Source organism: Ambystoma mexicanum, chromosome 6q (genome assembly GCF_040938575.1).
Source record: "Ambystoma mexicanum isolate Mex_15411 chromosome 6q, UKY_AmexF1_1, whole genome shotgun sequence".
NCBI lineage: Eukaryota > Metazoa > Chordata > Amphibia > Caudata > Ambystomatidae > Ambystoma > Ambystoma mexicanum.
Window position 1 is genome coordinate 616,547,969 of NC_090937.1, and position 27,184 is coordinate 616,575,152.

At 45.4% G+C, this 27,184-nt stretch overlaps 1 protein-coding gene across 2 annotated transcripts in view; it reads right to left on the bottom strand.

The window, feature by feature from the left end:
* Positions 1 to 27,184, bottom strand: part of LOC138516180 (uncharacterized) — a 341,043-nt gene that overhangs the window by 118,746 nt on the left and 195,113 nt on the right. For both annotated transcript variants that reach the window (XM_069631112.1, XM_069631113.1), the window contains one exon: positions 18,650 to 18,792. In XM_069631112.1, coding sequence (XP_069487213.1) covers positions 18,650 to 18,792 — 143 coding nt within the window. The remainder of the gene's footprint in view (positions 1 to 18,649; positions 18,793 to 27,184) is intronic.

Sequence of the window (27,184 nt, forward strand, 5' to 3'; positions counted from 1 at the left end):
CCCAGCCACCACAGCAACAGAATGTTTTGTAAGCAGTGGAAAGTATTTAATGCTGGCATCCTAATATTTGGAGCAAGCCACTGTTTGCTCTCTCAGTGTCTTAAAGAGATTCCTGCAGTTCTTGATGTGCGCATCCAGTGCCAGTATTATTGACACAGACACCATGAGTGTTTGCATACAGTGGCAATATTGGTGTTTTTGGAGATATCCACCATGAGTATGTTTTTACAGTGGCATTCATGGTATTTATTGTTTCAGCTAGCATGCAAATGTATTTTTACACTGGCAGTATGGGCAGTACGGATATTAATGGGCGAAGGCAACTTGAGTATGTTCTTACAGTGGAAATCCATTATTGAGCACATCTAATATAAGAGTGTTTCTATCATCATATGAATTGCTATATATTGGCACAGCTAGCTTTCAAATTTCTTTTTGGGGACAGCCAACTTTAGTGTTTTCTTACAGTGGCAGGACTGTCATTAGTGGACACAACCAAATTGAGGGTGTTCTTGCATTGGAAATAATGGTCATTTTGGCACAGCCAATGTCAGTGTGCTCTTACAATGACACCATTAGCAAATGTTGCCACACAGCTATCACTAAACTTTCTTCTTCCAGTGGGGAACATGGGCATATATTGTGGTTATTTACTATCAGTATGGTGCTCTGACCCATAGGTATCTTAGCGCTTTGCTAGTCCAGTACAGATCACAGTATGAGTCACAGGTATCTTTAGAACAAGATAGTCTTGATTTGTTTATGAAAGGCCAATGAATCAGTAATACTGACAACTTCTGAGGGCAATAGATTCCAGTGTTTGATTGCATTTATGGTGCAAGCCCTCTCCATGCCATGAGCTTGCTTGAGGCGAGGCGTGTAGAAGCGACGAGTAGCACTGGAACTTAAGTCACAAGATGAGTTATACTTTGACATTCAATTGTAACACAGATATATGCCATAAAAAGCGTGAGAAGCTTAGAGTCAATCCTGGACTCAAATGACGGCCAATGAAGCCGGCTGTTAACATTAGAGATGTTGTGATGCCAGTGGGTCTTGGTAACTATACGAACAACTGCATTTTACAGTACCTCGCAATGGGGCACAATGGGTTTCTTCCAGCAAGGGTGTACCTTGGTGCAGCAATATCAAGTGATAATGGGTGCAGCTATTTTCTGAATTTGAGGTATCATGGAAATATTAGATTAAAAAAGGATTCCTAAAGGTATGACATTTTGTTGCAGTGGCAATTATATGCTTGATAGTCTATGGTGATCAATTCTAGAAAAGGTTGTTTCATTTTGTTTGCTGATGATCCAACTACGAGCTTTGTTTTATCCGGGTTGAGCCCCAATCATTTTTCGACATACACTGTTAAATGTTATTGAAAATGATTTGAATTGTAAATATACTTGCCTGTGAATCTTTGCTAAGCCTAAAAACTAGCTGGGTGTCAGCTGTAAAAGTTTGGAATACAATGTCAAATTGGCCAAGATGTCAGGAAAAGGTATTAAAGAAGTGTTAAATAGTAGGAGAGATAAGCATGAACCCCTTGGGATGCCAACAATTTCAACCTGTGAATGAAAGCGGCCGGTTCTGACCCTGGAATATCTATTAGTCATGAAGAAAGATAGCAATTTGGTTGCTTTGTCCAAAATATGCACAGTTTCTTTAAAGCGATTGATTAAGGTGCAGTGATCCAGGGTAATAAAAGGCGGATGAAAGATCCAACAACATTAATAAACCCGTATTGCCATCAACAATATTGTTTAATAATGAATTTATTATTTCTATAAGAGCCATCTCAGTGCTTTTGGCTGGCCTGATCCCAGTTTAACGGCTTCCTGATCCCAGTTTGACAGCTTCCTAAAAGGGTGTATTGTTCAATAAAAGAGCCCAGCTGTATTGTAGCTACTTTGTCCAATAGCTTTAATAGAAAAGGCACATTAGTTATCAGACAGTAACTTGAGCAAACTGAAGGATCTAGGCTACACCTTTTTACTAGTGGGGTTACTCAGGCTTGTTTCGGTATACTAGGAACATTAGCATTCTCAAAGGAGGAGTTAAAATAGTGTTGTGATTTCCAGGCTTAGAATATCGACACCCTCTGTATTGATTATTGAGGGACAAGGGACTGCCGGGCAAAAAGCGGGTTTAAGGCCAGTTAGGAATAATGCGGTATCCTGGCACAATATATTGCCAAAATGAAAACAATTATCTGCTCGACGCGGCTGGTCGATAAAGGCTGAGTTATCTCATTAAATAAAAGTAATCCTAACATCCCCCAAAAGGGTGAGAGGAGTATTTTGCAGGTTGAAACGAATCTTAGTAATTTTTACCCTAAAAATAAGTTTGAATAGAATTACACCATTCCACTGAAGGCTGAAGGGCTGCAGTGATATTGGTAGTTTTAGACCGAGAATTTAGGATATCGAAAATAAAATGGGTAGAATTGGTGGCTGGTTCAATACTTTTGCTTACTTTCTAAGATTGCCTGTTTGTATTTGAAACAGTCTATTGTGCAGTTCAGAGTGTTCTCTTTATTAGGGGGTTTCTCCACATCCTCTCTGATTTCCTGAATGATGATTTGAGGAGTCAGAGATTGTTGGCGTATGATTTCTCTTTAGTTCTTCTCGATGTGACCAGTTTAGGTTGAATGGGACCAATACAGTCAACAAGACCATTAATAGGCTGATTAAATAGGCTGGCCATCAGGTCGGGGTCAGGAAGAATTGTTGAAGACATTGTGAAATGTATTTCACAGTGGCAATGCTGGCATGTATTGTGGACATAGTCTACATGAAAATGGTTTGAAACAAAAAAATGCTCATGGGTACTGTTAGTGAAATGGCATTTACAGCATTTCTTCATGTGTTCCTGACACAATGCATTCTAAACTATATACTTTTACCCATTTTGGTTACAAAAAGAGTGTGCTATAAAATAGACTATTTTTACCTATTATTTAATAAAAGTTCTAGAGAAGAGATTTCTTCAGAAGCACCGTTGGTTTATTGGCACTCATTTACTTTTCCCGTTCATTCACACTTATTAGTTGGAAATATTGACACCTCTCCAGTGAAAAGATTCAACAGCAGCCACAGCAACATGATGCTCTCACTTCAATTCAAAGTCTTTATGGCTGGTATTGTCAAATTTGGAGAAAGCCGTTGTTTGCTCTGTGAGAGATCCTACTAGATGTATGCTGTTTTGGAATGTAGCCTGGAATTGGCTGTCTTTGGGGGGAATTTATGACAAGCCTTGCATCTGTCTGGCCCTGCATCTGTCTGGCCCTGGGGCCGATGCCAAACAGAGAATACACTTTTATGCTATGATTACCATCTCCTGAGAAAATGGCAGGCACATTCTTTAAAAATACTCATGTTCTAGAAAGCCTTGGGTATGGAATGAAAATGATCTTGCACTTACAAACAGTAGTTTTTTCTAAAATACTGCGTAAATTAATGTTTATCTAATTTGCTGATCAAATGTGTTTGTGCGAAAATAATTGTAAAAATGAAGTTGAATGAAGGATGCTCCCGAGCCTTCCCTGCTTTGGGCCTGTGTCAAGGGAACGTCAGGATCGTTCATTCTGCTTACAGACACTCCCACTCTCGATTCCTATAGTAGACCACTTTCAAAATGCTTGGAAAATATGCCAGGTTCACCCACTAGGTAGCAAATGGATGCATAACATACAAAGATTTAGGGTGCATAATCTACAATCGCTTCTGTAGGGGGAACACGCAAAATACTCCAATAGTTAGAATTTCACCAACAGCACACATTTTCATGCTAGCTCTGCTCAAAACAACCATGAGGACTGTGTGAGGGGTCAGAAATGAGAAATGGACACAAAGTTGTAGGGTTCTCAACATTCGCCATGTTTATTAAACGAAAAGGGGTGGTGTAAAGGCCTATACGTCCATAGCCTAATGAGAATGTCTCTACCTATGAAACTAAAACTGAAGCAAGTTGACCTTGTGTCCAAACTGTGTCTGACCCTCACACTAACATATACAAAAATATGCAATGTAAATGTCTCTCGTTCCAACCCGACAAAAGAAAACGTTCAAATAGGTGATTCCAGTAAAGGGGTGTGGTGTGTGGGTGTGCTCCTTTTGTTCAGGCCCAGACTCCATTGCCTATACCTGTGCTGATGGTGTGCACCTGTGGCAGTTGGGAACACTGCACATGGTATTTTACGGTTGGTCAGCGATGCCGGTATTTACGCCATACCGGAATGCACTTTTAGCACCTTCATGATAATCGCTATTTGCATGTCCGCTTCACTTGTGATGTCCTCCAGTTTACGGCATGCCGCTATTGCCGGTATGATGGGCCGCGTGCCCACGCCCATGCCGCTATTAGAGGCACCCTTATTTACGGTGCCGCTAATATCGGTTTGACTGGTCGGAACAGCCCGGAGCGGTAAGCGATGCCGGTAATCCTTTACCGGCATCGTTTATCCCTTACCTCCAAACTCGGAATGACACTCAATGTCAAAAACACCACTGCCCGGAGAAAAACAGGCAACCAATTAGTTTCAAAACAAACAACAGAAAACTCAATCCTATAAGCGCCCTCCAGAACTTCAAGCCTCCATTCTAAGTAATCAAGTAAACAGGTCATCCCACCCAACCCCTGTTTCAGTTCAACCCCCATACGAGAGGGATGAAACCCATCCCACTGCAACGAGAACAATGTGGGCTGAAAATCAAACAGATAACTCAGTGGAGAAACTAAGGAAACCAACTCTATCCCACATTTGATAACAATACACTGTGCACAACCTAGAGCAAGCAGACCCCATCAAGTCCCCTACAAAATGTACATTGCCCAACCTACCCATTAGTCCCGCCAGCAAGCCCATTCAGACCTCTCCATAAATCCTGATGTGCACACAAAGTTTCAACTTGCATAGCCATCCATTTTTAGGGTAACATCATATTAGCTTTCTTTGCTTGAGATACAAATACTGTTCTTCCCATCAAATGGTGACCTCGAAGACCCCGCCTTCAGTCACAGCACCCAAAAAGCCCAAACAATAAGGGTGCACTGATACACAGAAGGCAGCAAAATAGGCACAGCCCATCAGGACTGGCGTGCCTGGAGTCATGGACACCCATTTCAAGTCTAACTCACCGCATTGTTCTGAACGGGCCCATTCAAGAACAATTGTATAATCTTCACCAACTCCCACCGATGTGCAGGCGCACACTTGTTCAGCAGTCGGAGGTTCAGCTGTAAAGCTGACAAAACCCAATATACAGCCCCATCATGCACTTTAACTGCCACCCAGAATAAAGCAAAAACGGATGAAAGCCAAAGTGCCTGGCCTGAATAAAATGTTTTAAATGTCTGACGAGAACTATGTTGTAACAAAATGTAACCAAGTCAACACACCCACTCTTGATGGTCTACGCAGTGCCAGGCCTGGCCGAGGAGCATGTATTCCAGTCACTGCATGTACATATATAAATCACGCTGTTATCTCAAATGTCACCACAACAAGTTTGGATGTAACGTTCAGTGCAGGTCGGAATGTGCAGAGCTTTCACAAGCCATAAAAACAAACATCTTCTGACCGCGAGTATTGTAGCCCTTGCAACAGTGAACAGTACGTTAACACGGCATCTGTGCATTGCGATAAGGGGGTGTTTTGGGGCGCTGCGAGGTGGCCTGCGCATAGAGAGCCCTCCGTGGGATTATAAGGGGGCAGGGAAGATTCAGGAGCAAGCAACGATTAGGACGTAACGTTTGTCCCAGTCGCTGCTCCCGAGCCTTCCCTGCTTTGGGCCTGTGTCAAGGGAACGTCAGGATCGTTCATTCGTGAGTTAGGTGGAGCTATTTGGGAGGAGGGAACAGGTGGCTGTAGGGGCGGGATGTATCACAAAAAAAAAGGTTTAGTGAAGTAGTGCTGTAAATAAAGCACGCGCTTACCTGAAAGGTCGATTCCGACCTCGTTCACCGGTCCTGGCCGGGTGGTGTCACGTCTACTCCTGCATACTTGCCAACATTCTGTGACCAGAAATCTGTAGGATTCTTGAAGGTTCAAAAATAGTAATTAGCTCAGGGCTTTAAGTGGGCCGGGGCCAGCCAGGCCCGACAGTCTCCAGATAGGGCTCCCGAGCTGGGGCCCTGCCGGGGTCCACCCTCGACTAGTCCCAGCCAGCTGACACCTCAAGTAGCCTGTGTAAGAGGCTGCACGGTTACACAAGCTGCCTGAAGGTGTCAGCACTTCGGTTTAGAAAAAAGAAAAGGCACTGCCTTTTCTTTTCTCTAAACCGAAGTACTGACACTTGCAAGCAGCAGGTGTAACCGTGCAGTATGGGCTGCCTGATGTCTATGTACTCGAAACAGGAGGAGGGCTGGACTGCTCAGCTCTCCTTTTGTTCCAAGTAACTAGTCATCACCCAGCAAGAGTGCTGGGTGATGACTTGTTACTTGGAACAAAAGGAGAGACAGGGCCCTCCAGCCCTCCTACTGTTTCAAGTACATAGACACCAGCAGCAGGCAGACCTTTCATTCAAGATGCCCGTGGTTAAATCGGGCTCCTTGAATGAAAGGACTGCTTGCTGCCTGCGAGCTGGAGCACACTGGTGTCACACCTTTTGGTACACCAGCCTCTTCTTTTGTTGAAAGGAGGGGCTGGGCGCATCAAAGAGAATGATGCCAGTGTGCCCCAGCTCCACCTGTTTTACCAGCCTCCTCCTCCCCCTCTTAATGGGGTTGGGGGGCTCTCGTTAGGGGCGTGTCCTTAGGCCACACCCCTAACTAGAGCCCCCCACGATTAACAATCCAACTTAAAGCACTGAATTAGCTTAATAATGACATCAAAGGAAATTACATCACATAACCTCTAACCTCATGACATCACAGGAAACAACATAACCTGACATAGGGTCCAGAAACAAATGACAGTAAATGAGTGTCCTTGACCTCTAAGCCGTCATTAGAAATCCGAATGCTCAATGAGCAGTAGCGGCTGGTGATTTTTTTATTAGAATGAGTAAATGTTTTCCCGCCAACATACGAGAGTCTGAGGATTGCGAGGGAGCCTGTACCAAGGAAATGGGATTTTGGGGAGGTGGTGGGAGGGCATATTATATCATTCCTGAAAGGTTTTAAAATAATGGGTTAAAATGGTAGTAAAAAGCCACACAGTTTTCAATCAGTTGTGTAGGTGAACCCATGAAAAAATCCAATAGATGTAAGTCACCAGCAGTGCACAGGAGCATTTTCCTGATGCTTTTCCCACAATATATTCTAGTACTAAAATCAGTTTCATGCTGGTTGCGCTCATACATGTCCATTATGGCTGCATCACTAAATGACACTATTCTCACATAAGAACACTGGTAATATTGGTTTTGCCAGTGAAAATGCTATGCCACAATTAGAAAACATAACCAGAGTGACGGCACCAATGCAGGGCAGTCTAGCATGTAATACCACTCATTGGTGAAGTCTGAGTGAGCATTGTACCCAGCTTTTACAACACCAAAACATATTTGCATCTTACAACATACCAGTAACAAAAAACTATTTCTACATTAACTTTTCAGTAATGAGCAGCAGTTTAATTAACAGCTGCAACAAACACCAGCTGTAGGTGTCTCTTCCTTCACAAAGGTTTCCACCCGGGTTACGTGATGATGAGGATTGTTTGTTGTGCAAGTGCTCCGCACTTTATATACAAATGCATGCTTTAGCAAATCATTACTTATAAGCACATGGATTTTTCAGACAGGATCTTCTGGGGGATTTCTACTTCTCCAGCATTGGATCTTTCATGGATTCACATGCTTAGAATATTCCCCGTCGCCAGACTGGGAAGGTTCCCAGTCTGGCGACGGGGAATATTCTAAGCATGTGAATCCATGAAAGATACCAATGCTGGAGAAATGGAGTTACAGGTAAGAAACTATTCCCTTCTTTAACATAGTTTCCAATATGATCCATTCCCGCCTAGAAACACTTGTGTACAGGCACGTTAATAATGCCACATCATATCATATCATTCAAATCTGTAGGTGCTTATTCAGTGCTAGTTTTTTCCTTTGCATTCTGGGATTTGTAGTTGTGTTTTCCCATTATAAAACTCACATTAAAAGTCCCAGAATGCAAAGAAAAACTGGGACTGGGTAAGCACCTATAGACTGGAATGGATCATGTTTGCAACTATGCTTTAAAATAGTGCAACCTTTTGGACCGTTTAAGCGCTCTTTAGTTGTCAAAGGGCAGGTATAAAATACCTAACATCTAGGCTCTTTTCATGTTGCATTCTGGTACCTATAGGCCAGCATTCATAATCTGAACAGGAATGCAAAATCAACTGCCAGGGTTTACAGAAATTGATTTTAAAGCCGCTCCTGCATGCTTCTAATGTCCAAAAGTGTGAACGAGTGAATGAAGTATTGATCCAAGACTAAATAAGTGTTGCGGTGGCTAAGCTTATCTGTATTTCTAGCTTTGGTGGGCTTTGGAATTCATATTGTGCAAACTACTTTGCATGTCAAATATGAAATGTATTCTTCCTACGATTACCTAACTTGGCATCACGATCAGAAGAATTACATCCCACAGAGCAAACTGTCAGGGAACGGTCAGTTGTTTGCCAGACTCAATCTCTGAAAATCATGCCAGGAGCAATGCTTATAATTTCCCCAGACTATCCTGAAAATAAATGTGAACAGGAAAGTTACTATGAGTTTTACGACACAATTACCTGGCTAATTTAAGAATCACAGAGACCTAGCACACAACAGGGCATGACACCGCAGACGGGAAGCACATTTCTGCAGTGCACTCATAGCAGTAAACACATAGAGAGCAGAGTTAGGGCACATAGCTGAGCCATGGGCTGTGTGGCATTATGCGCTTGCATGTCAAGTCATGTGCCCATCAATAAAATTAGTTCAACACTTCACCCCTTATAAAAACAGAATTAATTTCTGCTGCAGTGCAGCAGGCTGTCCATGGACCAGGGTGACAGGCAGCCAGGCCTGGTTGCAGCCTCATAAAGCTGCCACTCATCCAGGCAGACGGTAGAATCTGTTCATGAAATCGGTAGGCTGTAGGACTGTATAAAAAGTAGTAGCCTACCGCCTAAATCCGTAGGGTTGGCAAGTATGCTCCTGCAGGCTCCTGCAGGCCGGTTTTTGTCAGCCGGTGCATCACAAGCTGGGGCTTACAGGCCCACGTTGCATACGATCCCTCTTCTTGCAAGGAGCCTACCAGTTTTTGGCCACCAGCCAGTGGGCAACTCGTGCGGAAGACATTGGGCAGCCGTAGGCAGGGGGGAGCCTCCTCTGCTCACTTGCAATTTTTCGGCAAGTACGGTGCCGGTTGTGGCCACTTGGGGGCAGTGTGGTGCGCATTCCTAGTGAGGGACACACACAGAATTAGAAGGTAGCCATTTTTTGAGCCTCCCACATGATTGGTTGTGAGCTGCTTCTCAGCTCTGGGTAGGGAAGAATTTTAGTAATTAATTGACTTTGTTAAGAATTTCGGTATTGCAAAATATATTATATATTGCAGGAAATGGTTTTCCTCAGCCAGATGTGAGATTGTTAGGAGCCTTCGGCCTGGAAAGGGGGGTGGCCCCTGACTGCCATTAAAGATGCATAGCATATTAATAGTAAGGACATTATATAATGTGTAATTAGTAAGTTGCAGGTACTTTCTTACAATTCATATATAATAAATACGCCAGAAGCAGGGAGATCTATACAACAAGGCTCGGGAGGAAGGAGATTTTTGGGGTGCTGTAGGTGTCATTAATTGATCAATTTTCCTTAGTGGAGCAGGATGGCAGTACATGGTGCTGGGTCAAAGGACTTGGTGGACGCCCAGGCTTTGCGGGAGGCGCTGAGCATTATTAGCAGGGCATCAAAAGCCCAGCTGGAAGGGGCAGTATGGGAAGTTTCAGGGGAGACGGGGCCTGGGGAGGGGAGGCCACAGCGCAGAGCGGCTTTGGGCGGGGCCCTCGCAGCAGTGTTGGCTGGCAGCCCGTCAGCATGAAGCAGGGGTGGAATGGCCTATAGAGAACTTTGTATATTTACCAGTAGGCCCCTGCATCCTGGGCCTCTTTTGTGTGGTATTTCCAATTTTTCCCATAGGAAAAGGGTTGGGCTTGTTGAAAATGTGTAATATGGGGCCTCTTTTGAAAATTATTTCCAGGGCCTCTTTTGGTTCCCAGTTCACACCTGGCAGGAAGGGGGGAGGTATGGGACTGAAGGATCAGAAAGAGTAGGAGGGATGTACCTAGGTGAACAACCCGGAGTGTGGGAGCAGACGGCGGGGGATAGATATTGGGACAGGAGCTAAAGGGCTGTGTGAGGCTACTAGCGAAGGAGGAAAAGTGGTAGAGGTGGGCACAGGACAAGGTAGTGTTGATGTTAGGGCCGGTGGAGACCCAAGAGCCACGGCGGTGCAGAGGGACAGAGGAGGGAAATGCCTGCCGAAGAGTGCAGGTGGGCGGAGGAGGACTCTATCTCATTGGATAGCGAAGAAAGCGGAAGGTGCGGAACGACCTACTGGAAAAATAGGTTGCTATGGGGAGGGATTGGTACGGCCCCCGTGGTTACAGAAGTGGAAGGAGAGGGTTTGAGAGCGGCCCCTCTAGCAGGTGGAAGAGGACAGACTAGAGGGTGCAGTACGGCCCCTAGCACAGCGGAGCGCAGGGTGGAGGAGAGAACCACTCGCTGCAGAGGAAAGGAAAAGAGCAGGAAGGGGTTTGGGCGATCCTGCCGAGAAGGCGTCACAGGAGCAGCGGGGTGGATGCCTCGGTCTCGCCCGAAGATCTGCCCGGCCTGAGCATACGCTCGCAACAAGAATGGTATTTAACAGGGGAGGATGAGCTAGAGGAGAACATTGTGTGCGTTGGGAGGATGAGGAGCACGGAGAGTTGTGGTGGAGGGAAAGGGTGCAGAGGGGTCTAAGGTTTGAAGGGGAACATGGGGCTGGGGGGAGCAGGAGTGCAAGAGAATGGTGGGGTAATTGGCCGGGGGACTCTGTTGATGTTTTTTGTCCCAGCAGCAGGAGCCCGTTGAGGAAAGAGAGAAGGAGTGTCGGAGTGGAGGCCAGGATGACACGTCTAGGTGACGCGGGGCAGATAGAGGTGAGCAAGAATCACAGTGGTTGGCGGCATGGGTCAGGTTGGGTACTAGGTGGGGGACATATAGGGGTGGAGCTGGGGCACAAGGGACAGGGGGGGAGATGCAGAAGTTGTCTGCAAAGGCATTGGTGATGGTGAGCGGAAGGAGTGTCTCCTCTGTGGAAGTACAAACAGACAAGGTTGCAAGGCCTGTGGCTCAAGGGGTGGTAGATGTTCCTAAGGAGAGGCAGTGAAGGACAAGAAGATGCATTATATAGGCATTACAAAGCCACTGGGTGCGCATCTGATGGTGGCAAGGGTTTTAAGTTGGGTTATCAGGATCCGAGGTTGCGGCGGTGGGCGGAAATTTTGAAGTCTGCCCAGTAGAATTTGTAAGTGGTGAGAGTGAAGCTGCACAAGGAGGTGGCAGCGGGGAGAGTGGTAGGGCCATTTACGGATCTGCCGGGTTAATTGGTGGCGTCCCCTTTGGGGGTCGTGCCTAAGAAGGCAGCAGGGGAATTCAGACTAATTCACCATTTGTCATGGCCGGAGGGAATGTCAGTGAATGATGTCATTGCACCGGAAGACTGTAGGGTGTCCTTTGCCAGTGTAGACCAGGAAGTGGGCTTGGTGAGGAAGGAAGGTTCATGGCCAAGTGTGATATCAAGGCAGCGTTTCGTTTGTTACCGGTGCATCCAGAAGATTTTGGGCTCCTGGGGATGCAGTTCGAAGACTAAATTGATGTTGACAAAGCGTTGCCAATGGGCTATGCAATTTCATGTGCATTATTTGAGCATTTTAGCTCTTTTTTTGCAGTGGGTTTTTTCTTACAGTTCGGGTTGGGAGGGAGTGTTGTATTATTTGGACAGTTTTCTTTTCATCAGTGGTAGGGGCAAAGAATAGGAATATCAGAGGATGTTAGAGGTGTTTCAGACATTGATGCAGGCATTGGGAGTGAAACTGAAGGTAGGCAGTGGTGTTGACCTTTTTAGGGATAGAGTTGAATTCTGTGGCCATGACCTCACGCTTGCCCCTTGGCAAGGTGAGCAGGCTTGTAGGGTTGCTTGAGAAGGTGATAACGGCCCGGAAAATGACACTGGTGGACATGCAGAGGTTAGTGGGGCATCTCAATTTCGCGTGTAGGGTAGTGGCTCCAGGTCGCACTTTTTGTAGAAACATGGCACGATCTATGGCAGAGGCTAAGTACCCACATCACAGGGTGAGGTTGTCAGGAGTGGTCAGGCAGGATTGCAAGATTTGGCTAAGATGTCTGGAATAATTTAATGGGGTGTCCATGTGGCTGCAAGGTGACCCAGTTTTGTGGGAAGTTCAAGTTTTTCCAGATGCGGCAGGTTCAGGAGGTTTTGGAGTGTTTTGGGGGATGAGTAAGTGGTTTGCTGAAAAAAGTGGCCTGAGTATTGGCAGAAAGAGGAAGGAGCATAGCCTTTTGGGAGTTTATCCCATTGTTAGTGTCAATGGAGTTGTGGGGCGGAGAGTTGCAGAATAAGAAGGTACATTTTAACATTGTCAATGAGGCAGTGGTCAATGTTGTGAATAGGTAGTCAGCTAAGGACTATAGGGTAGCCAGGTTACTGAGAGAATTAGTACTGCCATGCATTAAGTTGAATGTGGTATTTAGAGAAACGCATGTGTCAGGGAAGGATAATGGTATTACTGATGCATTATCTCGTTTTCAGTGGCAGAGATTCTGTGGAATGGCACCACAAGCGGACTTGAGCGGGCATCATATACCAGAGGCGGCTAGGAAACTGAGAGCACTGTGCTTAGTAGAGGGTTTGCTAGCCCCGGCGACTAGGACTGCACACAAGAGGGCATGCTTGGACTTTATAAAAGGGGGAACGTGCAGTTTGAAGGGCATGGAGGACGCAGAGGAGAGAAGAAGGGATGATGTGGTTGATTTTACACTGGGGTGTATGGACAAGGGTTGGTCCAGGGCAACGATAACAGGGAAATTGGCGGGCATTCCTTTTTATGGGAAATGGTTTTGGGGCTTTCAGCCCAGTGGCAGTGAAATGGCACGTAGGATGATGGAAGGATGGGCAAGGGAAAAAAGGAAGGGTAAGGATAGCAGGAGACCAGTTTCAGCGGCCCTGTTATTGAGGTTGTCCAAGGTTTTGGGGGTGGGGAGGTGCTGGTCATCATGGGGAAGGGACATGTTTTCGATCTGTTTAATTTGGGTGTTCTTTGGGTCATTTAGGGTGTCATAACTGGTGGGGCAGAGAAGAGGTGAAGGAGGTCTATGGTTGGAAGATGTACATTTATCAGAAATAGGTGTAGTTATAAAGATTGGCAGATCAAAGATGGATAAAAAAGAAAGGGCTGTTGGATGCCTCTGGATAGAGGTAGTTAAGAGTTGTGTCCAGTGAGGGCAGGAGTATCATGGTGGGAAACATGAAGGGGAAGAGAAAATGGGTCTGTGGTGACGGCAGCTCAAGTTATGGGGGTCATGATGAGGGCTCTGTTGGCTTTGGGGGAGAGAGCTGAAGATTTTGGAACTCATTCTTTTAGGATGGGGCGTCATCGGAAGGTAGTAGGATGGGTCTATCTGAAGCGAAAGTCAAGAGTTTGGGGCGATGGAACTCGAGAAAATACAAGGGCTACATCAGAGAGCTGGGGAATAGGGCCGGTTAAGAAAGGAAAAAGATTAAGGGGTAAGGGGAAAAGGCAGTTGGTGGAGAAAAACTAATTTAAAAAATTTGTTTGCAGATGTGGTATGGAGACGTGGTGAGTTGCCGCAGATCTGGATATGTATAGTGAAATGGGCAGGGAAAGATGCAACAAAAAGAATTTTCGGTACCCAATTGGGATGTAGCTATAACATTGCATTAGTGAGATGGTCGCGGGTAGGGCGGCTTAGGTGGGACCAACTGCTGCCTATGCAAGCAGGTTTGAGAGAGATTCATGGGGTTCCTGCGGCAATCATTCTGCATGCAGGGGAGAACAATCTAGTTAAGGATACAGGGGTGTCATTGCTACAAAAGATTAAAAGGCACCTGAGTTGGTTAAAGGAGATATGGCCCAGGATGGGGCTGGTTTGGACCAAGTTATTGCCAAGAAGAGTATGGAGGGGGCGGTAAACGAAGGTGCAGTAGAAAGAACAAGGAAAAAGATCAACAGGGAGATGGTGAAGTTTTGCGGATCCTGTGGGGTGCAGATAGTGGAACACCAGGAAATCATTTACATTGTTTCGGGAGGATGGGCTGCATTTGTCGTTATTGGAGAACATGTATTACCTGGGGGTTGTTTGGTTGGCGGTGGAGGATATCGTAAAGAGTTGGAGGCTGAGAGGAGAAGTTGAGTAAGGAGGATGTGGGGCAGAAAGAACACCTCAGGGAAGGGTTTTTCTGGTTTTCTGGTACAAAGACATGGCCCTTCAGAGGAGGGGTGTGGGAAGCACAATGGGGTACTAGCACGGTAAAGGAGGGAGGTGATGCAGTTTGCATGAACGGGCTACCCCGGGGGTACAAAGAGGGGTAAGAGGTATTGAAGAAGGTGGGGCATGGCATTGAGGAGAAGATGGGAGACAGGAAGGAAGGAATTAAAATTATTTATTTATTTATTTGTTGGGTAATTGAAATTGTTCATTTATTTATTTGTTTTGGAATTGGTCAAATGGATATGTTAGTCTGTTAGGCCAGGGAGCCAGGTTAGCAGTTTTTGTGAGCTGTGGCCTGTCACATTAAAGCAACCTTTTCCACTTAAAAGCAAGTCTGGGTAATTTTGTGCAGTATGCCCAAAGGGGGGTCTGGGTGGGAACACACTAGCCTTTCCCCCGGGGTGTTTTTGGGTGCTGCACAAGTACCTGCACATAGAGTGCCTTCTTTGGTATATAAGGGGCCAGGGAAGGTTCGGGAGCAAGCGCCGGTTAAGACGTAGTGTTTGTCCCCACCCTCCACCCTTTTTGGTTAATATGGAGGGGCCTGGGTTTTTTCTTTTATATTCCCTGTATTTTAAGTCCCGGGTTTGAGAAAGGTGAGGGGTGCCTTTAGAGGGGGGATGGTGGTTTTGAGTGACAGGCTGGGGCAGTAGAAGGGGCGATATGATGTAAGGTGTTCATTGTTGCTGATGTGGCAGGTCATAGAATAGGTGAGGAGATTGTTGTTGAGGGGAGTTTTGTGGAGGAAAAGGGGCTTTACGGTAGTGCCAGGGACATGACCCTTTGGAGGAGGGGTGGGGGAAGCACAATGGGGTACTAGTACGGTAAGGGAGGGGGTACAAAGAGGAGGAAGAGGTATCAAAGATGGAGGGGTGTGGCCTGGGGGAAAAGATGGGAGAAAGCTGGAATTAAGGTTGAGAGTAATTTGAGGGGAGGGAGCAAGGGACAGGAAGGGGGGAATTTAAATTGTTTATTTATTTATTTGTTGGGGAATTGAAATTATTTATTTATTTGTTTGCCAATTGTTAAAATGGATATGTTAGTCTGTAAGGTTAGGGAGCCAGGTTAGCGGTTTTTGTGAGCTGTGGCCTGTCATATTAAAGCAACCTTTTCCACTTAAAACCGAGTCTGGGAAATTTTGTGCAGTAAGCCCAAAAGCAATGCGTGCTCTCCAACCATGACTACAAAGTCAAAGGCCCTCACCTGCTCCAATAAAAAGCAGCAAGACTTCCTCAGCGAGAGCCGCTATAGAACACTTGCCATCCATGCATGTCCCTTCTTCAAGGGACAGCCACGCAGACAAGCTCTCCTCCACGTCCATGTACACGTCCAGACTACAAAGTTCTGCAATTACAGTGGAAGAGCGACAGGTCAGCACGTTGCATCACACTAAGAAGGTGCTTTCCTCCAACGTTCTCCACAGAATGCCAGCACGAGCATTACGCAAAAATAGTTTCAAATAGCAACCGAAACTGATTTTAAAAAACAGTGAGGTTGCGCACAATATCAAAGAAAATCAAAGTTTTGTTAATGTTAATAAAATCCCAAAAACAAAGCATACCAACTCCAAAGATAACTTAACTGCGCCCACAGAAATGTCACAGATTTTTCCTCCATGCTGCATGTTGATGTAAGTTGTCAGCTGGGGCAACTTCCATCAGTTCACTATCCAGATCGATAGAAAAGCCACTGCTCCCCTATTGTTTGAAAATCAGTATACTTGTCAATCCAGCCCCACCCTGAACATCGCTGGATATAGCATGTGGTACTTTAGATGTTTACTCCTGGCTTTGTCCTTTGTCAAATTAAAAGAATGCCTTTTGTCCAGAACTTCCTTGCTTAGATCAGCAAAAATCATTACCTAGTTGCCCCCCAAGCAATGTCCCCCAGGTCACAAACTGTTTTAAGTACAGTCTCCTTAACTGGAAAGCGCATAAACTTTACCACAAGATGTCTTGGTCTCTAACCCAATGCAGGGTTGCATCCCAATGACCTATGCGCTCTATCTCCAAACTCGAGCATTTTCAGTAGATGTTACAGCAGGAACTCTGCTGAATTGGCGCACTCTGCATTTTCATGGATCCCAGCAATAAGAACATTGTTTCTGTGTGAAAAGCTTTCCTGCTCAGGTAACTTGGAAGTTAGCTTCTCATTTTGAATTTCCAAGTCCCCGGGTTCACCCAAAAGTGCCAGATGGACAGTATGTAGAAATAGCTATGAACCTTTGTGCACCGTCACCGCACCCTACTCCCAATACAGTCCCTGGGCTCTCCCCACCCTGCTCCCACCACTATCCCAGTGCTCTCGCCCATCCTGCTCCCACCACAGTCCCATAACCCAAGCATACACGCATCCATACACATATTTAAATAAAAAAGAAATCCCCATAAACGGTCTGCGCATGGTTGCTAAAATGCCCCGCTCCAGGTTAACCTGCCCGTATGTGCGAGGAGGCGCAGGAGCACCCCCTCGCACATACATACATGCAGTGCCCCAGCCAACATTTCCAATGAGCTATGCAAGGCTGGCGAAGCAAAACTTCCCCAGCGTTGCATGGCTCAGTGATCATGGGCGGCTGGAGATCTAAACAGTGTTTTCCTTTGACAGTTTAGCCAGCTCAGGAGCACTCCCTCAGATGGAGAAAGCAGCTGAGGCAGTGCTCAGTGTTTCACTGGGCTGGCTCCTCGGCTCCTCCATAATGGGTGAGTGGGCCAGTGGGTGGACGCCCCTCACCCATTATGGACGAGCTGCCAGGCTTGGACTGGCCTATAGGATAATAGGGCGTTGACCGTACCAAAAATGCAAAATGCTAGTGTAGGCCAGTCGAAATGGGCCACTTTTTTGGCCAATGTGGGCCAGTTTGAGGCGTTACTTCACTATGCAGCTAGTAGTTTGGACCATTGTTGCTGAATAAATATTCTTTAAATATCACAATTTGTTTACATTTGAACAAAAAACACCCCCTTGGGTACTATTCACACAGTCTGTGACTAAAGGACTTAATATCCATTTGCAATTGCTGGCCACTTTTTCATTGGTGCCTAAGGCCGTTTTATGGTCCAGCCTGACCATGTGAGCTGCCCCTGCCCATTTCCTCCAATCTTTTTTGGACATTTCATGCTGGGCTCTCGCGCCCCCCCTGGGATGCGGCCACGCCCCCTTGGGGCGGTGCGCCCCACAGTTTGAAGACCTGTGCCCTAACCTGATGAGTCATCTTTTGTATTTTCTCCCCCATCAAATGCACATGAGATTCAACAGCCATCACTTGAGTCGGTGAATCAGGAGGCACAGGAGCAGAGCCTTCAAGCTGCCATTCCTGAAGCCAGCAGTTCTAGAATCCCCTAATTGAGGAATTTTTAAAGAGTTTTCATGACTTTCATTGCTGCATGCAGTGAACTTTCCTTAGTCGTTTGGTAGAGATCAGTAATTGTGAGGCCTTGAAGAAACCTGGCAGCCATCTGCTTTTAGTATAATATTGTTTCCAGAGGAGATGAATGCAGATGAATGCAAATCCCCTGTACTGTACAAAAAACACAGCCAGCATAGCATATTTCCTTCATGGGTTCCAGGTCCATTACGGAATGGGGTAGATACAAGAAAACCTGTGGAAACACTGGTTTCACACATTTTTTCATGCATCCACCCCATTCTGCGTGTCAATGAGGATGAGAATGAGCACATTTTGTTTGTTTGTGGCATATTCAGGTAATTCATGTCTAAGATCAAAGCTGTTCATACTTTGCTTTACTTCAGATATGATTTAAGTAGAGCTCAAAAGGTTTGAATATGTGCACCTATTAGCTTAAAAATGTGCAAAATATTGGAAGGACTAGAATGCACAATGATTTTCACTAGGGCCCAGTGTGCCTAAATGGGAAGTGAACATGAACAATTTTACACCGTTGTTAGGACAAAATAATTCCCGTCACAGTCAAATGGGCGCACACATTTGTACAGACCGACAGGTGATAGATGTTTTCTTTTTTCACGGGTTGGTCAGTGCCAATGTCGTTGCTTGAACCTGCCCAGCACTGTTTGAAAGTTGTCTGGCGCCAGTGCAACTGGCACAGAACACCATACCATAAGCCTAAGTCCACAAAGCACTGCCAAATTTCACAGGACCAACTTCAATCATTCAATGCTATTGTTACCTCCAGTCAAACTTTGTGTTCCGTCTTTTTGTTTGTGTAGGGATGCTTTGTAGATAGGAAATTATATTTGTGTCTTTGCGTCCCTGGGCGAGCTTCAGTGGAGAGTTTCTTTTGTTGTCTGTTGTTTCCAAGTCAACTCCATCCTATATTAAAAAAAAGACATTGGGTAATTGTTTGTTTCGTCCAGCATCAGCTAGACACAAGCCCTTAATGGCACCCAAGACAGCCTAATGCGTGTTCTGATATATTCTTTCTTGAAACAAGAGTAATGTACTAAAATTTTATCAACAGCGCTAATAGTTTTGGAACACATTCTCAAAATGTCAACGGTCAATTTCAGGAAGCATTTAAATGCAGTGTTTTACATTAGGAGCACAGTGAGTGGAACACAACATATTGTTATGTCACACTCTTCAGGCACTGCCTGAGCCAGCTGAGCTAGCCACTTGGTACTGTGATGTCATGCAAGTACCAAGTGGAATGTTGATGTATGAGTGAGAGAAGGCTGTGCTGAGTGTTCTGTTTATAGGTCCGTTGGTCCCTCCCTCCCTGGGTGATGGGTGCCGGTGATCTATCTATCTTAGTATCTATCTTATGTCTTTATGTCCTGTGACATGTAACTGAAGAACTGGAAGTAAACTTACTTATAAGCAACCTAACTCAAGTATGGACATTGCTTTACTACAATGGCGACGAGGATGGGATCTCTGGAGAAAGGAAAGCTGGAAAGGTGACTGCAGAGACATGCTGCGGGGGTTGCAGGAACCAACTGGACCAAGGAAAGAAGAAGACATCACCGCCCCCAAGTAAGCATACCCATCACCCAGGGCGGACAAGGGAGGAGAGGGAGGAGGAGGACCGTAGCGAGGACCATAGCAGATTGGATCTGCAGCCCGTTGCTTTGGGAGTGCTGGTCCTTCAGCCCATTGCCATGAGAAGTCTAAGGGGTCCATGCAACAAGGGTGGCCCTAGAATGGTCGATTGTGGGACAAAAGAAGAGGTGGCCCATTTACGAAAAGTGCCTCTGGACTTATATGAACAGACCAGCAGCCTTTTTTCTACAGGAGTGAAGTGTCTGTAGCCATAAGGAACATAATGGTACTGCAGGAGTGGTGAAAGGCTCCTCAATATGATGGAAGGGTTTCTTTAAATTATTGAAGTAAAGAAAGGATAAACGTTTCTTTATACCCTTCATATTGGACTTAAATGGACGTGACATATATGCATGAAGTATGGTTCCTGGGATTGTTTAGGGCACGCATGATCAGTGCTTGGGGAGTTAGAATAAGAAGATTCGTTGATCTGCTTTAGTAAAAGTGCTCCTGGACTAATTTAGACGGACCAGCAGCCTGCTATCTAAGGGAGTGCTGTGTCTGGAGCCATAAGGAACTTAAAGGGACTGCAGAAGTGATGAAAGGCTTGCCAATAAGATGGAAGGGTCCCTTTTAATTTGAAGTGAAGCCTTTCCTTTGTGTGCACGCAGTGAAGGGTCCCATAAACAGAAATGAAGTAAAGGAAGGATAATTGCTTCTTTATGTGCTTCATAACGGAAGGACAATGGACGTAATATATATGTGCCAAGTATGTTTCCTGAGACTGTTCAGTGCACGGATGATCAGTGCTTGGGGAGTTTGAGCGGATCTCTTTTCAGTGGTGCGTGAAGAAACAGCGCGTAGAGCAGAAAGCACAGGAGCTCAACGGACTGTTGGTCTACTAGAGAGCACAGGAGGAGCACAGGAGTTTAAATTGGATTTGGATGGAACGGAGAGTAGGAAGGGAGAAGCGATCCCGCGTTTCGGGAACGCGCTCTAATTTTACTGTGTGGGGAGGAACGCTGTACTGCTCGGTATGCAGCAAACATCCTCCGCCCGTGAGGGGTACGATGTAGCGGGTGACGTGGCAAAGTACTGTGGAAGGCATCCTTCGCTCATGAGGTCGGGTGCAGGTAACGCCGCTCCGCCTCACTACTGAGGCGCTATGCAGCGGCCAACATGTTGGTAAAAGTGTTGTACAATGCTACTTGTATGAGACTTTATAATGCTTAAATGCATGTTGAGATGGAGTTCATTTCGTTTTGCATTTAGGACAAGAACTTAACTAATGCATTGCTGGTTAATGCTTCATTTGTGTTACAACTGTGAGCATTATCGTGAGCTTTAGTGGAAACCACTGTATGTGAAACACTGGTTTTTGGGCGAGTTAAGTTAAGAACTTAATTAATGCAATGTTGGTTGTTGTTGTAATGGTAATTCCACTGAGTATTAGTGTGGGCTTTGGTGAAAAATGTTGTATGATAAATGCTGGTCTGGTGAGAGTGTGCATGGGATGGGTTAAGTCACTGCAGTTAGAATTTAACCATTTCTTTAACATTTGCAGGTTTATGGACATTTTACACAGTTTACTGAAAGGTGCATACTTAAATGCAATGTGATACGGTGTGGAGCTCTTTGTGTGTGAATGAGCTAGTGTAACCTATTGAGGATTTTTAGGTTCAAAGTGTTTTATAGACTTTTGGACTTTTAGGCATTTAGAATTAATGCAAAACATGGACAAGCAAAAGAACTGTGTAGGAAATGTTTGTGTTAAATCATCAATTCTAAAGAAATGCCTTTTGTGGTACATACATTGTACATAAGGTTGACTGTGAATATGTAAACCTGATGGATATGTGTCTGGTTATGAATGATGTGAGCTTAGTTCATGTTCAAATGACTTTGAGTCATTATTCTGATGGGTAGGTTAGGAGTTAGGACAGTTAGGATTACTGTCCAGCCCCATGAGATGGAGGAAGCGCTTTTATTTAAATTGACGGTATTGAGGTAGCGCCTCATTTAGGTGTCAATTGGTTGGCAAGGGACACTTGTTTTAAGATGATTAAGTGTTGCTGGGAGGTAGGATCCATAGTAGTTGTGGATTTTGGTACATTGTATACGGAGGTAGCGCCTTTGTTTACTTAAGCATGGTGAGTAACGTCCTCTTTTGGTTATGGGGATGTGTGAGGTAAATCCTGGGGGTAGCGCCCTTTCAGGTGCAGGAGTGAGTAAGTGGAGAAGTGCACTAAGGTGAGTGGGAGTTGTGGTCGGGTGATTTTAGGAAGATCTTAGGAATGGTAGTAGTGCACTGTTAGAAGAAGTCAACTCTTATCTGAAATGGACAGGTGGTTTTGTTGGATGAAGATGTGGTAGTGGTTATCTTAGAATTAGCTGTTGTACTGGTTGGGGACGCCCTCTGGTGGTAACATTGGCTAAACGGAAATATGTTGTCCAAGATGAAGAGTTGCCTTGTAGTTGTTTTCTTTTTGTGTTATATGTAAATCCAGGCCAAGGCACCCCAAGGTCAGGATTATGGGACTCGTCAGTGCTGCCATTGAGTTGAGCGTTTAGTCCAACCCCATTGTTTTGTTGGTGGTCTTGGAGATGCCTGGCCAGTATCTTTGAGTTGTTGTAGGATCTGTTTATCTTGGTGTGGTTGAGTTGGGCTCTTCTGGCCTAGTCCTTTTGTTGTATTTGTTTGTATATTCGTGATGTAGGCATAGGGGTGATATTTCAGCAGTGGTTAGCGGTTTTATGAATTCTCTCAATAGGTATGGTGATTCTGTTGTTTTCCTGGATGTCTAGTATTGCGCCAGGATCACAAGCCATGCTTCAGGGTGGCAGCCTGGAGGCTCGCCTGTGGCAGGGGCGGGCGGAAGGATATATGTTATGTTAGCGAGTGTTTGGTTTGTAGGGTAGCTTTAGCCTGGTGTATAGGCTGGCATGTGTCTAGGGTGAGAGTCTAGAGTTTGTCCGTGGCACGGATAGACAGAAGGTGATTTGTGTTGGTATTGAGGGTGACCTGGATATGTAGGTGAAGTTTGGAATTGCATAGCTGTGGGATTTCTTGTGAAGCTGTATGCTGGATGGTGATGTGACTTTCCTATATGTAAATTGCTTATTGTTTGTGTAGACGTTTCGGTAAGGAGGGAGATGTGTTATGTCACACTCTTCAGGCACTGCCTGAGCCAGCTGAGCTAGCCACTTGGTACTGTGATGTCATGCAAGTACCAAGTGGAATGTTGATGTATGAGTGAGAGAAGGCTGTGCTGAGTGTTCTGTTTATGGGTTAGTTGGTCCCTCCCTCCCTGGGTGATGGGTGCCGGTGAGCTATCTATCTTAGTATCTATCTTATGTCTTTATGTCCTGTGAAATGTAACTGAAGAACTGGAAGTAAACTTACTTATAAGCAACCTCACTCAAGTATCGACATTGCTTTACTACAATATTCTTTCTTGAAACAAGAGTAATGTACGAAAAACCAAATCTATATTTTATCAACAGCGCTAATAGTTTTGGAACACATTCTCAAAATGTCAACGGTCAATTTCAGGAAGCATTTAAATGCAGTGTTTTACATTAGGAGCACAGTGAGTGGAACACAACATATATTCTGCATAACAATGTGTGCAAGGCTAGAGAGTGGCAAGCTTGGGGATGGAGTCATGGCAAGCTTTCCTCTGCTCAGCCCCTCGAGACTCTGACCACTTCCTCCACAGTCACCACCATTCCTCTGGTTCCTCCACTCTGGGTTATGATTGGGCAGGCAGAGGGTCTGAGTGGGCGCCAGAGGGCTAGATGCTTGTGGACAGGCCAGGGTTAACTCTCCCTGGAACACTGCTCCGGAGAGACATGTTTTTCAGGAGCACCGTCATAGGGAGTTCAAGCCTAATTTCTGTACTGCCACAGGAGTACATATACCTAGCAAATAGGCCCTAGCAAATTAAATATTTGTTTCTGTCAAGCTGATGTAATCCTGCATTTGCAACAACACAACATAACAAGGCCAATCGGGTGCTCTGAGTCTTTCAAAAGCCCGAAATGTATGAATTTGTAAAATGTTATTAGAAAGAATCTCTATGAACATCTGGTGTTAGAAGTCACTGTCTCTTGCCCTCCAGAAAAAGCTAACTTTCCCTCACAAGCGCAAGGTATCCCTAGTGTGTGGTGTTCTGCCGCCTATATAGAAACGTTGATAGAAGATAACCCATCCTACTTTTTTTGCACTGTATGTTGGGAACCAAGCACCTTATGATATCATGACCCAAGAAAAAGAAGAATAGTGAAAGCTAGTCAAAAAAACAAGGACCTAGAAGGAAACTAAATCCTGTATTATTCCTTCCTCTGTGTCCTTCAAAACTAAATGAAAAAATTCAAAATTGTTGAGCTTGAAACAATTATAGGAACTAATTCTGTGAGGTTATCTCAGTTTAGTTGAGTATATCCCTTTTTATAGACAACCGGTTTCAGCAGTCTCAATTAAACGTGCCACTTTCTAGCCACTAGCATAATTATAGGAACAGGATACTTGTAATAAGGGTGTGATAATTTCAGGATTCACTCTAAGTGTAGCATTTTTATGTCTACAGGGGGGACAAAAAAGAGAACACATTCTATTTCTCTTAATAACCATTTATGAAAACAATTAGTTAAATCAATATTATTCTAGTTATAAATGCAAGAGAGGAATTCTTGTCAATAATAAAGCTTTTTTGCCTTGCCGAACGCTGTGATGAGGAGGGTCGTGTATGCAGCTTGAACTTCTGAGGTTGTTAGGCACTCCGATCTCTTGGGATCCAGCCCGCTGATATGGATTCGGGTCAGATTGAGTGCTGGGCATGGCTGTTTGCATGCAGGAGCAGTGGTGAGGGCTTTTGACCGGGGATCTCCGAACATTGGACATCATCCACCTCCCTGGGGTACCTCCTGCGCGTCAGGAGGCCCGCTTACTATAGCAGAGGGTCCTGAGGCGTTCCGGCAACGACGGAACAGAGTGAATTGCCCAGCAGTTGTGCAAACAGGGTGGTGTGCTCAGGACACCAGTTGTAGTGCGGTGAGTCCCACCAAGACCAGGAGAGCTGGGAGCGGGGAGAGGGGCAAATTTGAACACTCATCTAGCTGGGATCCCTCTGCGTGAAAATGTAAAGCAAAATAAAACCGGGTGGCAAGGTGCGGCGTAAGCTCCCAATACGCATCAAAAGGGTGGTGAGATTCATTAGAGAACCATGCCCAAAGTAAGCAGAGAATAATCCAAAGCTGCTATACGGCTGGGGAAAACAGCAGTGAACATCCCTACATGCAGCTTGTGAGCAATAGACTTTTACGGTATCACGTGGAAGCACGGTAGTACCTGTGATCAAAGTAGGGCTGCATCTCTTCCTTAGTAACTACTTATCTCCTTTCTGCACAGTTCTTTGAGTCAAGCCAAGCGCAAGCATGCTCCCCTTGAATGACTCCACAAGGGTCTGCTGATAGAGGGGAACGCATTGTCATGAGTAGAAAATAAAAGGGACAGGCTACAGAGAACATTGTTCTAACAAGCTTGGGCATATATTTCAGAGTCAGAACCCGGCTTCTGTAACCCACAAATAAGAGTTGCAATGGGGGAGATTGCAGTTAGATCCATAAACCCTCAGAATGTCAACGACTCTATGCACATGCCAAGAGGTAGGAAGAAACAGACTCTGGTAGGGCACACGCCGTCTCATCAAAACCTGTCCAATCCTTTGGAAAAACTTTGGCCGAGGGATCCAGACACATCTGCGTCCACGGCTCCACCTGTGTCACAGCATTCTTTGGAATTGCATACTGAAGATCCAGAAATAGCTGCCTCAAAAGAAGACTTTGCCAAAAGCTTTCAAGACTTCAGGAAAAAACATTTCTGCTTCTTTTCAGTTACAATTTCCTGAGTTTACTTGCAAAATCAGGCATTCACTTGCAGACTTTGGCAAAGACATTTCCTCTCTGGGGGAGCGTGTTTCTACAAATGAGCGTGCTATCCAGGAACTTGCAGATGAAAGTAAACATATCGATCCTGCGCTTGGCCAAAATGCAGATGAGGTCCTTCTTCCTGGCTATGTGTGCCTCATTACGCCTGCGCTTGAACAACCCCAGCAAGCACGCCACTGGTGCCCATTCATGTATAGCTATCCATGTCCTCGAGACTCCCTGACCACCGGGCAGGACCAAAACATGCGCAGTGTGTCTGCCAGCTCACTTGCACATCTTGGGAACCTCTGTTCCCCCGTTCCTGGGAAAAGTGAAATGGTATGTGGGGTCATGTATGCCCTATGTGTAACCTGTAGCTGTATTTGTTTAAATCTGAGGTTACTGGATACTTTCCGTATGTACAGCAACACTCTGACCCATTCCCCAGCTGAGAAGGTCTTCTCTATGTCCTTCTTCCACTTGGCCCTCGCTTTGAGTTCTGGTCTACTGAGTGAGCCTAATATTAATTCGTAAAGCCTGGCGAGAACATGGTCACCCTCTGTTAAGTCATGGAGAGTGTCCAACATAGCATCACCCACAGGAGCTGTTTTCACTTCCAGCCATCTGGTAACAATCATCTTAGTCACCCTATGATATGTCAAGAATTGTCCCTTTGGAATATCATACCGCTCAGTCAAGTCAGAGAAACCCTGCAGTACACCATCTTGGCACATTTCTCCTAGAGTGATTACCCCATTACCGATGTAATCTAATGTTACAAACTTCTTCTCGGGTCCTACTGCATACTGCTCTCAGGGGTATATTATCGGAGTACAGGTCTTGTCTTCCCGACATTCTCCACAGTCTATGCCACAGTGTGCGTCCTAGTGCCACCAAGCCAGGTGTCTCCTCCAGTCCAACACTCTCCAACCAGAGCGCTAACTTCAAATAGTATGGTTTGGCCTTGTCCTGCAGCAGTCCTGCGAGGCTTCATCCGCAAGCCAAGCCACAATGGACTGCAATTGGCCAGCAAGATAATATGTTTCAAAGTGTGGCACTGTGATTCCCCTATCCTTGTAGTCCCTGCTCAGTGTGCCCAGTGAAAATTCGAACCTTTTTATCTCCCCAAACAAATCCCCTCACCACGGAGTCAAGAATGCGAAAGAACTTGTTGTGCATCTCATAAGGAATGTTTACAAAATGATACAGTAGGCATAGCAGCACCACCATATTGAGGAGCTCCACTCGGCCCATCATGGACAGCGGGAGTCTCTGCCAGAACGCCACAGATTTCTCGACTCCATGAAGCGCCTTTTTTTTAAGAATATGTTTTATTGGTTTTACTGGTGCATAGTAAAATACATACATCATGACGTATATATTGGTGTTCTTTAGATACGCTTGCCCGCCCCACCCTCAGTACCTCCCTAACCCCAACTTTTAACAAAAACCTGGTCACAGGGTATTGCTATTGAGGTCGTGGGTGCCCAGGTCAATGTCACTGGAGGTGTTGCATGTTTTGCGATCTTTACGCTTCTCGGAATCTCTTGTTCGTTTCAGCTTAGTCTTTTGGCCAGTGCTGTGCTTTCAGGGAGGCCTGTCGTCTGGGGAGGTAAACAGTTCCTGTATTATTATATTTCATGCTGTAATGTCTAATGAGCCTTCCCTCCTTCTTGTTCGTAGAGCTTCTTGCCAGACTGCTGTATCTGCTATAGTCCACCTTTTTAGGTCTTTCCAGCATATCTCTATTTTGGGTCTGTCTCTGGCCTTCCACTTCATCGGTATCCGTCACTTA